The sequence below is a fragment of the Castor canadensis genome, chromosome 3, assembly GCF_047511655.1.
Source record: "Castor canadensis chromosome 3, mCasCan1.hap1v2, whole genome shotgun sequence".
Lineage (NCBI taxonomy): Eukaryota > Metazoa > Chordata > Mammalia > Rodentia > Castoridae > Castor > Castor canadensis.
Window position 1 is genome coordinate 17,419,730 of NC_133388.1, and position 13,005 is coordinate 17,432,734.

Genomic DNA, 13,005 nt, shown 5'->3' on the forward strand with positions numbered 1-13,005 from the left:
AAGGCAAGGCTCAAGTTCAAACCCCAGTCCCACCAAGAAAAAACGAATTGTCACTGGGGCTCAATCCCAGGCCAGGAGAACGAGAGACGTCCCGCTTCCACACTCGCCATTTCATCTCAAAACTGAACCCTGAAGTCCGCGAGGCCGGGACAACCCGGAATCCCGCGCTCCGAGTGGGTCCCTAGGCCCGCCCCATCGCGACCCGGAGAAGACACCGGGACTCAGCAGCGGGTACGGCCCAGGCCAAAACCGCGAGCCTCGGAGCCTAAACGCCAGACGCGCGGCGGACTGAGATCCGGGTAAGCGCTGAAGACTCCACGCCCCTCCCCACCCAGAGCAGGGCTGATGACGAACACAGAGCGCGACGGACGCACACGCCGTGCTCGCACGACGGCGCGTGTAGGGAAGCGCGAGGGAGTCCCGGGCCGTCACCGGCGCGACCAGCGTCCCGCCTCCTCCGCTCCCGCCACCTCGGCAGCTCGGCGCCCGCCTCCCGCCTCCCGCCTCCGTCCGAAGCCTCCGCCGCAGCAAAGCTGCCGGCCTCGCTCCTGTCTCTTTAAATGGTGGGGCCGACAGGCCGCCCCTGCCGCTGCTGCCTGGGTGGCCCCGCGCGCCGCTTTTGAGGGGCGAGCCAAGATGGCGGCGGCTTTGGCTCTGTGAGGAAGACGGAAGAGGCGGCGGCGACGGGAAAGCCACTTCCAACAGTCAGGAGCGCTCGGGCGGCTCGGGGGGCGTTCGCAGTCTCCCGGGCAGCTCTTGAAGCTGCAGCAGGAGCAGGCGTTCGTCGGCTGCAGACACTTCAAGTGAACAGGAGCGGAGCAGAGCCACCGGTCGCGGTGGCAGGGCCAGGTACAAGGAAGGAAAACATGGCGGCGGCGGCGGCCTGAGGAGGCGGCGGCGCGGGAAGCGGCTCGGTGGAGCTCATGGCGGAGGCGGGAGCGGGGCAGTGAGCGGAGCCCGGCGTTCGCAGCGCGGCGGGGCGGGAGGCTGCGCGGCGCTGCGCGTCCCTCTCGGGGCTGCCAGGCGGCCGCGCTTGCCAGGCTCGGACAATAGCGGCGAGGGAAGGCGGCGGCCCGAGTCCGGGCCATGCGAGCGGCGGCGCGGCCCCGCGGCGGCCAGCGGCGGCAGTGAAACCCGGGAGCCCTCCGCTTGCGGACGCCCCCCTCTTCCGGACCCAGTTCTTGGGCGATTTCGGCGGGGCCCCTGGCCCGGCCCCCGGGCGACACGATGACTGACACCCGGCGGCGGGTGAAGGTCTACACGCTCAACGAGGACCGGCAGTGGGATGACCGGGGCACCGGCCATGTGTCGTCCGGTTACGTGGAGCGGCTGAAGGGCATGTCCCTGCTCGTCAGGGCCGAGAGCGACGGTAAGGGCGGCGGGTGGCGGCGGGGTCCGGGCCCGCGGGAGCCTCTGGGGCTCGAGCAGAGCCGAGCCGCCCGTTAGGAGGGTAGAGGTCGGGGACCCGGATCGGGAGCCCCAGGGTGCTGTGCCTCGGCACCAGTGACCTTGAGTAAGGCGCGGACCGCGGCCGATCTCGCGTCTCGGTTCACCCGGCTGCAGAGCTGGCGTGGAACTTTGCTGCTGGGAGCTCAGAAAGTTCCTCGCAGTTGCTCGCTGAGGAAAGATGATGCTGTGCTGTTTTTCCCCCCCTTTAATATCTCGGTTCAAACACGGTTTGGCGAATCTGGCAACTTAGCGAGTTGTGGTTTTCATGGGAATGGAGGGTTTGGTGGTGGTGTGTGGCTGTATAAACGTTCTGCAAATCTGGTATCTTTTTTTTTTTTTTTTTTTTTTTTGCGAGACTTTTTGGGATGCTTAAGCATACGTCCGTGATTTGGTTCCGTCAACAGGTGGGAAGAAGTTGGCGGATATTTTTAAAACCTTTCGGATCTGCCCCAGGGACTTCACTGGGCCTATTTTGAAATGGCCCTCAAGGTCCAAAGGCCAACTTGTTTGGAAATAACAGGGTTTCACATTTTAAAAGATTGTAGACTTTGCCAATTTCCTGGGTGACATTCTATGAATTTCACTTTATGTTAAAAAAAAAAAAAGTAAGTTACAGTTGGGTAACTATTTTCAAACTGTTTCTTGTGAATATAAAAAGTTATCTTACACCTTTCTTGTTACATTAGTCTGTAATTTTACAGTGGGTAACAATGTCAGTTTATTATGATTGTAGTGTTTCTGTATCTGAATTATTACAAACTCATTTCAAGGAATTTTCTTTGGACTGTACCCCGAACTGAAATTCCATGAAAAATAAGATTCTCTTCTGTAATTGAAGATTCTAGGAACATTGATGTTTAATTTGATTTGCAAAAATGCTAATTTAGTATATATTGCCCACAGGTTATAAAGCTACCAAAGATAACTTAAAACTGAGAAAAAATTATTTCCCTTCGAGGGCATTTTAACGGTTTCTTGAAACAGTGGGTGTAATTTTCAGAGACTTGAGTTTCCCTGTTAAAATACAAGGCTCAGAGATGGTGAGTGTAAGTTGGGGCCAGTTCAGTCTAGGATGGTGGTCTGAATTTGAGTGAGAAATCCAGCCTAAGGCTTAAAACTAGTGTCAGTAATGTTTACAACATATTTAAACTCATAGCACTGTCTATTTGCATTTGCTGCTTTATTTTTGGCCTAAGACTTATTTCAAAGAAAATGAAAATAGTTTTTAGACTAAAGATATTTAAGATGAAAGAATATCTACAGGCCACATGTGAAAGTTACTGCTGTGTCCACTACTAGCTGGGGTCACCCATTATTGTGTGTTCCCCTCCCCCACCCATTCTTCATTACAGTATAGTTGAGGATTTTCTTTGTTGTGATGAGCAAAATAGGAAGTCTATCTGATTTTCCATGAAGTGAGTTTATTTATGCAGTAGAAATTTAAGGTTTGAACTCAGGGTTTTATGCTTGCAAAGGAGACATTCCACCACTTGAGCCACTCTTCAGTCCATTTTGCTCTGGGGTTTGTGTTTTTTTGTGTTTGTGGGGTTTTTTTTGTTTTGTTTTGTTTTTGAGATGGAGGTCTATTGCCTGGGTTGACCTCAAACCTTGATCCTCTCAAGTAGCTAAGGACTACAGTTGTGAGCCATCAGCACCCCAGCCACAGGGCTCTGTTGATGCTTAGGCAAGCAGTCAGCCAACTGGGCTATCCCAGTGCCATGATCTCTTTTCTTTTTTGAGACAAGATCTGACTATGTAGCCTACCCAGGGTGACCTCAAGCTCCAGGTTTACCTGTCTCAGCCTCCTGGTGCTAGAATTGCAGGCATGAGGTGCCACACCCAGCCATTAACTTTTTCTCTCTTTTTTTTGCTGTGCTGGGGCTTGAACTCAGGGCCTTCACCTTGAGCCACTCCACCAGCCCTATTTTTGTGAAGGGTTTTTCAAGATAGCTTCTTTTGAACTATTTACAAGCTGGCTTTGTTGAACCACGATCCTCCTGACCTCTGCCTCCTGAGTAGCTTGGATTATAGGTGTGAGCCACTGGTGCTCACCTCATTAACCCATTTTTGATGGTGTTTTCTTTTTGCTGATGAAACATAGCACCTAAGTCCCTGCCCTTAGCTTTGAGTATTAGTGAAGACAGTATTCTGGAGAAGCTGAGGTTGAGCTGCTTAGGAGTGAATGACAAAGCTGGAGCTATTTATTAAAATTTTGTAGTACTTGTCCATATTACAACTAAAGCCAGGACCAAAATTTCTTTTCTTTTTTTTTTTCCTCTGAATGTGGCTCTGGGGCTAGAACCTAAGGCCCTAGCTTGTTAGGCAGGCACTCTACCACCTGAGCCACTCCACCAGCCCTTTTTTGTGTTGGGTATTTTCAAGATAGGGTATAGGATGTCCTGAACTGTTTGCCAGGCCAGGATTGGCCTTGAACCATGATCCATGATCCATGATCCATCTGATCTCTGCCTCCCAGGTAGCTAGGATTACAGAAGGACCACAGGTGCAAGCCACTGGCACCTGGTGAGACTGGGGAAATGGAGTTTGAACTCAGGGCTTTACAATTGCAAAGCAGGCTCTCTACTGCTTGAGCCACAGCTCTAGCCCATTTTGCTCAGATTATTTTGGAGATGGAGTCTGCTTGCCTAGGCTGGCTGAGCTCAGATTTTTTTCTCTTTTTCTTTTTTTTTTTTTTGCAGCACTGGGGCTTGAATTCAGGGCCTCACACTTGCAATGCAGGCACTTTTACCACTGGAGCCACTCCACCAGCCCCCCTCCCCCCTTTTTTTTTCCTGAGATAGGGGCTCTTGAACTATTTGCCTGGGCTGGCTTCGAATTGCAATCCTTCCTGATCACTGACTCCTGATTAGCTAGAATTATAGGCAAGAGCCACTGGCACCTGGCTGGGCTGAAATTTCTTAACCTGAAACATTCTCATACTGCCTGATTTGTTGACATTGAGGCTAGACCAATAAAAATAACAGGAATTCTCTACTAACTTGTTTCTCTAGTGAACAGAAGCAAGATCTATATATAAGGGTTTGTCCCAGCTCAATAAAGCTATATACTAGAAGTTTTAAAATGTCAACAAATTTTATGGAATGTTTACTTTGCTAAACAGTATAATGAACCTGTGTTGGTTAACCTTTCACTTGTAATGTGATTCTGGATCATCTTTATCAAAGTTCATTTTCCTACTGCAAATGATCAGAACACCAGTTAAATGATAGTGCATGCACTAGCCATTCCAAGTGTTGAATGCTGGTTATGTACTAGCTATTGGGGTAGACACTTAGGTATAAATTTTCAGCTAACACCCATCCCTGTCCTTTGAGGTAGAGTCTGTTTTTCCTTACCATAAGTCTTGGTGAATTTATTCTTTGAATAGTTTACGTTAGTGGATCTTTTTTCTTTCTTTCTTTTTTTTTTTTCTGTACCTAACCAGAGATCGAGATTTTGTTTTTAATTTGAAGTCTTTCCAGTCTGTAGTTGCGCAGTGGCCACTAGTTTTGAGTTCCCCGATTATTGAAGCTTTTTGTGAATGATATCTTACTGTGCACTACTAGTCCACAGAAATGTTTGTTTCATTTCAGTGAGGGTTGGTTACAGGTTTTAAGAAGGGTCCTCACATCTTATTTTGTAGGAGAAACCAAGATGTCATGAAGCAGGGAGCATTTTTAATGACCTAATTATTATACTAATAGCTGTACTATTACAGCTTTACTCTTTGTTAACTGTATATGACACCTACCTTCATTTGCCTTAGTGACATTCTGAGTGGACATACCTTTATTATCGGTACATTTTGGGTATCTGTTTGAGTAGGGATATATAGATCTCTCTCACTTAAAAGCAGTGCAATATTCCATATGTATTTAATTTACACAGTACCCTGTTGGTGGTGTTTCCCAAACTTCTTTCCCTCAGGATACATTTTATGTTCTTAAATTTTATTTATTTTTTTTTATAGTACTGCGTTTTGAATTCAGGGCCTCACAACTTGCTAGGCAGGCATTCCACACTTGAGCCACTCCCCCAGCCCTACATTTATGTTCTTAAATTGGGAACTTCGACTCATTTGGGTTTTCTCTATTGATATTTATTATATTAGCAATTTAGAATGAGATTTAAAAGAAACATTTTCTTACCTAAAAATGTTTTCGTTAGTATTAAATATTAACAAAATGTTTTAAGGACCATAACTCACAAAGCAAGAATTTAGTAAGAATGTCATTATATATGTGTGTGTGTTTATGTATATCTCTGGTGTCTGGTTTAATTTTTAAAAAAAAACAAACCAGGGTTCTCATCTGCGCCTTTTGCATTCAATCTATTACAGTATCATTGTGGACTGCAAGAAAATTAAGAGTGAAAAAGGCGAAGTGCTTGCAAAGCAGGCACTCTACCACTTGAGCCACACCTCCAACTCATACTGCTCTGGTTAATTTGGATATGTAGTCTTGAACTGCGTACCCTGGGGCTGGCCTCAAATCTTAATCCTCCTGGTTTCAGCCTCCCAAGTAGCTAGGATTATAGGCGTGAGTCACAGCCAGCAAATAAATTCTTAGTATTGTGAAATTAGTTTTGACATTCCAAACTCCTAATGTCCCCAAATCCATATTCTCTCTCTCCCCTCCTCTCCCTTACCTCCACCATTACAAACAATGCTAGTAAGTCTTTATTCACCTTTTTGCACCCACGTGAAGGTGTAGGGTGATTGCATAGAAGGTTGGTTGGACCAAAGGGTAGTGCATATTTAAAAGTTTGGTAGATGAATGTGAATGGCCTTCTAAAAATTGGGTGGTACCTGCTTAGCAAGTGTGAAACCCAGAGTTCAAACCCAGGACCACCAAAAAAAGAGGGTGCTAATTTTCAGTCTTGGTCAGAGCACATGAGAATTAAAGATTTCCTTTTGTTATTTTGGGGAAGTACATATGCAAATATCAATTAGTACACTTACCACAACTTCTTGGGAAAGGACTCTCAAGTATTTGCTATGCCAGGGCTACTTTTGAGTTTATGCTGAAGATGGTTGAGTTTCCTGATGACCTGAAGTCATTGATTCCACAGTGACAAAGTTAGTTACATATACTGGTGTATTCCTCTTAGCTTGACCATACTCTTGATTTTTGCCTTGTTTCTGCATTACTTTCCTAGTCTTTCAAGTTGGAAGTGGGGAGACCCTTCTCCAGTGTTGATATTGAAGTTTCTGTGTAGGATTGCCTTTATTTGGTCTGTGTGACTAGGTGTCCTCCTCAGTTGTGAGGGAGGTGTCATGGTGGAGCATGTGAAATGAGAAAGGAGACTGTCTCAAATGTGTGTCTCAGTTATTAAGTTACCTTGGGTATTCCCTTTATCAGAAGTGTGTATTAACACTTTGTGAGAACCTTCTCTACCTCTCCCTTAATATTACTAAGTCTCCTATTAAGGATCATTCTTAGTTCTCCCCTGTCGGCATTGTGAATACCTCTCACCTAAAGTTACTCTCTATCCCCATCCATACCTGTACATTATTAGGATAGAATTAATGTTCCTCATATTGTTAACCATAACAACTGATACAAGTAAACTTGTTGGAAGGAAGGATTGTGTTAATTCATATTAACACTAAATGGAGCTTTTTCAGTTGATTGGAGAAGTGTTCATAGTTTGGCCCAATAGGAACTAGTAGCTGAGCCATGCTGGTGGCTCATGCCTATAATTCTAGCTATTTAGGGGGCAGAGATCAAGAGAATTGAGGTTCCAAGTCCATTTGTGACACCGTATCGACAACACCCAACACAAAAAGGGCTGGTGAAGTGGCTGAGTGTCTGCTTAACAAATATGAGGTACTGAGTTCAAACCCTAGTACATAACAAAAAGAAGAGAAACAAGTAGATGTCCGAGGGGAAGCCTAGATGGCCTAGGAGTAAAACTAGTAGTAATATATCTTAAGTTGTTTTCTTGCTTAGCCTCTAAACTAAAAGACTGATTCCCATGTCTTAGCCTACTTACCTCTTAGGGGATATGATATTAGAGACCAAATTAGACTTCCTAAAGTGATATCTTAGACTTGGGTCATGGAATATACCTGAAATGGATTTTAGAAGAGCTATCCTAAATAACCAACCCTTCCCCACTCTACCCCCACCCCCCCAAAAGAAAAAAGAAAAATTGCAACACCAGAAGCTTCCAGTGTGTTCTTGTTGTAGCCAGGACTTTGAGATAGAACACTTTAAGCTTTCAAGTTGTAATTTTTTCCTAATTTTCTTGACCCTATAACACAGCTGAGAGTTTTGAAGAACATGCAAAAGGAACATAAAAAACAATTTTTGGTGGGGAGAGGGGAGAGCAGTACTGGGGTTTGAACTCACAGGGTCTCATGTTGCTAGGCAGGCACTCTACCACTTGAATCATTCCATCAGCGCTGTTTTGCATTGGATTTTTTTTGAGGTAGGGTCTCCTGAAGTATTTGCTTAGGCTGACTTTGAACTATGATCCCCCTGATCTCTGCCTCCTAAGTGACTAGAATTACAGGCAAGAGCCAGTGGCAATGAAAAATAATTGTTAATACAGATTAGGTAGCCGAGAATGTCATACCATTGCCTTTCTGTTGTTGTTTGTCTTAACAGTTGTCAAGACAAGTGTGTTTCTTGTCTTCTCTCTTTTGTGGTGCTGGAGATCAAATCTAGGGTCTTGCATATACTAGGCAAGTGCTCAACTGCTGAAGTATGCTTTCAGCCCCATTCTTTCTTTCAGTTTGTGTTCATTACTAGTGCTTCCATATACAGAGCATTTGGTAACAGTTAGTGACAAGTTTTTCAAACACCAACTACCAATCTTTTCTGGTAAATGCAGAAATTTTTTTATTTTAACCTTTTTTTTTTTCTCCTTTGGCCTTTTTTTTTTCCCCCCTCCTTTGACCACTTGAGCCACGCCCCCAGCCCCTAAATACTGATTTTACCCAGACAAAATAACCAAACAATACAACTTCAGAACATAGTGATACCACCACCATAATTCACCCAAATGACAAAGATAACAATACTTAAAATCATGCACATTATTTTACTGTTTCATCAAACTTTTTAAACAGACATTCTCACAGTATAGAAAGACTTCTCAAAAACTATGTGACAGTTTTATAGAATTCACTTTCAAAAAGTGAGGAATTATTTTTTTAACTTTGTTTAAAATTTTAAAAATCTGCCATTCAGCATAATGATGCTTTCCAAAGACACATTCCACTCTGTAACAGAGGAGGGAAGGATCTCCAGGAAGGAAAGTGAAAGCCTGGCCTCTGGACCCAGACAGACCTAGTTTTCTGCCTAGCCCCAGCATAACTGCCTCACAGCTGGGTGACCCACATGTTACCAATCCTCCTTGAGCCACAGGTTTTTCCTCTGGAAATGGGGTTAAATGTGAGATTGTTGCAAGGGCTAAGTAAGTGAACGAACATGAAGTGTTCAACTAGTGTCAAGAATATATTCAGACCCTGAGTTCAGACCTCAGTATCTCCAAAAAAAAGAAAAAAACAACCACATCTGACAGGTATTGATGAAAAAATAAAAATCTGCTGTATATTGAGAGAGAACAAAGAACTTTTAGTTGATGGATTCATCATGTCTGAAAGTACTTGGGTTATGTAAAGAGAAATTTTCAAAAGCAAGAATTTTTTTTATAAACGTGATCCAGATGAGTAGTTCTTGCACCAGTTGTACCCATGGGAGAGATGTCTTGGAAGAATGTTTGTAGAATCTTTTGTAAGCTGAGCATGGTGGTGCGTGCCTATAATCTCAGTATTCAGGAAGCTGAGGCAGCAAGGTTGAGGCCTTGCTGCATAGTGAGACCCTGTATTTTAAAAAAGCCTATGTAGCCTTGGCTGTCTCTAATAAACCATCTTTTACTAAAATACCATAAAAGCCCATGTGCTTTTCTAAAAACTCTACATCCATTATGTTATGTATGTATTTCAGTATGTGTTCAACCTTGATTCTTAATTCTGCCATTCTTAAATTTCCTTTGGAGTCCCTAGCATATGTTGCTGTTGTCTTTACATTTACCGTACTGCAGTCTTCAAGGCACATGGATTCCCCTTTTAATCCTGTGAGCACCCCATTTTCATTAAAATCCATGGAGTTGAATGCTACTTTGACATCTGGATGATAAACACCAACTTAACAGGTAATTTCTCCAGTACATCACTGATAACCAGCCAAAAACATGAACAAAGATACTGTGTTGTAGTTTGTCAAAAGAAATTCTCATATCCTTCCTTGAGAGAAACAGATGCTGCCACAATTTTTTGAAGTTTATCTTTTGGTAAAGCTCACTGAACAAACCAATTGATTTAGTGTACTATTCTCTCTTGTAACAGTTATTTTTCTTTTTCACTAAGAACAGTCACTTCAGTAGCATTGTTTTTCCTTTGTTATAATAACTTGTTTCAGCATTGATCTGTACCTTCTTATAGTTGTCAGTGATATTGTGACATATAGGACGCCTTTTCCCTTTGTAGAAAAGTCTTAGTGTCATAACAGAAAGTCTTGTTACTACCTGAAGTTTGGCAGTTCCTTTATGAGAAAATACACAGATAATTTATTTCAATTTCATAGGATTCTTAGTGTGAATTGAACTTTTTGGGAATTCTAACATCATTTTCATGTATGCAGTAGACTTTTGAGACAGGGTTTCACTTTGCGGCTCAGTCTGGCCTTGAACTGGTGATACTCCTGCCTTAGCCTCCAAGTGCTGGGGCTGTGTGTCCCCATGCTCAGCTACAGCTCTTGATTAGTCATTTCTTGATTATCCAGTCCTCATCTCAGTGGTCTTGATCTTCTGGCTTTTCTTTCCTTTTCAAGGTGAAGCATGTACTGGACCAGTATCATCTCAACTATTCAGGCACACACATTAGCACTCCATACCACATCCATTCTCACCACAGCCTCCCAGTTCATGGACTGGCCGTTTTGTACTTCCTGGTGGAAGAAGAAGAGGCCACACGTGATAACTGTAAGCTTCAGAAGCATGAAGTGATCCTTGCTTGTGCCATAGAGAAGCCTGTGGTGCACCAAGGTGTGTGTTTCTTTGAAGCACAACCTGATGTCATAACTCCAGTCCCCTGTGCCATTGGTCTTTTTAAACAAAAACAAACAAAAGAAAAAGCTGGCGCCAGTGGCGCAGTCCTGTAATCCTAGCTACTCAAGAAGCAGAGATCAGGAGGATTGTGGTTCGAAGCCAGCCCAGGCAACTAGTTCATGAGATCCTATCAAAAAAAACTTTCACATAAAAGGGCTGGTGGAGTGGTTCAAGGTGAAAGCCCTTAGTTCAAACCCCAGTACTGCCAAAAAAAAAAAAAAAGTGAGTGGCTCATTTCTGTAATCTCAGCTACTTGGGAGGTGTTGATCAGGACAATTGCAGTTTGAGGCCAGCCAGACAAAAAGTTAGGGAAACCTCATACTGTTCAACAGGCTGGCCGTGATGGCATGAGTCTGTAATCCAAGATGCTCAGGAGGCATAGCAGGAGGATTTAGGTCTGGGACAAAAAAAATGGAGGCGTAGCTCAAGTGGTAGAGCACCTGCCTAGCAAATGTAAGGCCCTGAGTTCAAACTCCAGTACCACCAAAAAATGAATAAATATAATACAGCAAAAAGGTACACAGATGAATTTTCACAAACTAACCAACACATAGATGAATAACAGAATGTAAACAGCACTTAGCCTACTACTTCCTTTTCACTTACCCCCCATGACTGCAAAACTAACCATAGATTAATTTTTGCTACATTTTGAACTTCATGTAAAATGACATTTTATGGTATATGCCTTTGTCTCTGATTTCTTTCACTCATGTCTGTAAGATTCACATCGATGTTGCATCGACCCATTGTTACCTGGTATTCAGTTGTATGTATATTTGCATGTTGACTTTTTTCCTCTTTGTCTAGTCTTCATTGTGTTTGGCTGATAACAGCATGGCAGCAAGGTTAAATCAGTAATGTAGTATTATACAAATTTGGAGTGCTTCCCCTTGCACTGAAGTAACAGACTCTTTTCTTCCATTGTTTTTTCTGGTGGGACTGGAGTTTGCAAAGCAGGTGCTCTATCACTAGCCACTCCTCCAGTCCATTTTGCTCTGGTTAGGCTAGAGGTGGGATTTCCTATGAACTATTTGCCCACCTGGGCTGGAACCTCCATCCTCCTGACCTAACCTCTCGAGCACCTAGAATTACAGACATGAGCCACCAGTGCCCGAAACACTTTTAACTTTTTAAAGTGGTTTTTACAAACTTAGTTCACCTGTTCTAAGTGTAGAGTTTTGTTTTGTTTTGTTTTTTAATACCCACAACTTTGCAGCCATCACCACAATCTAATTTTAGAACATTTTATCCCGAAATAAATCAAACTCCCTGCCAGGCACTGGTGGCGCATGCCTGTAATCCTAACTACAGGAGGCAGAGATTAGGAGGATTGTGACTCAAGCCCCCCCACCCCCCCACACACACAAAATAACCAACAGAAAACGGCTGGTGGAGTGGTTCAAATGGTAGAGCACCTGCCGAACAAATTCGAGGCCATAGGTTCAAACTCCAGTAAAAAAAAAAAAAAAAAAATTCCTCTAGCCTTAAATAGCCACTAGTCTATTTTCTGCCTTTGAATTTACCTGTTCTGGACTTTTCATATAAATGCAATCATGTGGTCTTTTGTGACTGACTTCATTTAGCATATGATTCAAGGTTCATTTATGTTGAGCATGTGTCAGAATTCATTTTGTATAGCTGAGTAGCGTTTTATTGTATGACTATATCATATTTTACGTATCTGTTCATCAGTTGATGTGCATTTGGGTTTGCATTTTTTGCTGTTATAAATCATCCTGCTACAAACATAGATGAGCAGATTTTTGTGGGGGCATGTTTTCATTTCTCTTGGGTATGTATACCTAGGAACGGAATTGTTGGGTAACTGCTTAACTTTTTTCCTTTGGTGGGAGGGGAGGGGTCGTTAGACGCTGGGGATTGAACCCAGGTCCTCCTATGCTAAGTCCATATTCTACTACTGAGCTACCTATCCCCTCCCAGCCTCTGCCTAACTTTTTGAGGAACTGCCACTGTTTTGCAAAGTGGATGTGGCATTTTACCTTCCCACAGCATCGTGAAGGTTACAGTTTCTTTACATTGTTTCCAATACTTGCTGTTGTGTCTTTGATTGTAGATATCCTAGTGAGTGTGAAATGTATCTCATTTGTGATTTTGATTGGCATTTCCCTAATGACTGTGATGAGCAAGTGTCTTTTCATACCCTTATTGGCTGTATATCTTTTTTGGAGGAATGTCTACTCAAGTCTGCTGCCCACTTTTTTGTGTTGTCTTTATTACAGTTATAATTCATTTATTCTGGATGTGAGCCCTTTTTCAGATTCATGATTTACAAATATTTTCCCCATTCTGTGTCCAGGTTATTATTTACCACAGGATGTGCAAATTTTGGGGGGGCGGGGGGAGGAGTAGGTTTTATTTTGTGCAATTTAACATTTTTTTTTCCAGTATTGGGGTTTGAACTCAGAGCCTACACCT

The 13,005-nt window shown here is 43.4% G+C and overlaps 1 protein-coding gene across 5 annotated transcripts in view; it reads left to right on the plus strand.

Moving 5' to 3' along the window:
• The first annotated feature begins 404 nt into the window (after nt 1-404).
• Ppp4r3a (protein phosphatase 4 regulatory subunit 3A) overlaps nt 405-13,005 on the plus strand; it is a 44,651-nt gene continuing 32,050 nt past the window's right edge. For 2 of the 5 annotated variants that reach the window (XM_020184235.2, XM_020184236.2), the window contains exon 1: nt 405-1,369. In XM_020184235.2, coding sequence (XP_020039824.1) covers nt 1,228-1,369 — 142 coding nt within the window. In that variant the 5' untranslated portion in view covers nt 405-1,227. Of the gene's footprint in view, nt 1,370-10,284; nt 10,504-13,005 lie in introns of those variants that run through there. The other 3 variants (XM_074067307.1, XM_074067308.1, XM_074067309.1) reach the window with 3 other exon arrangements.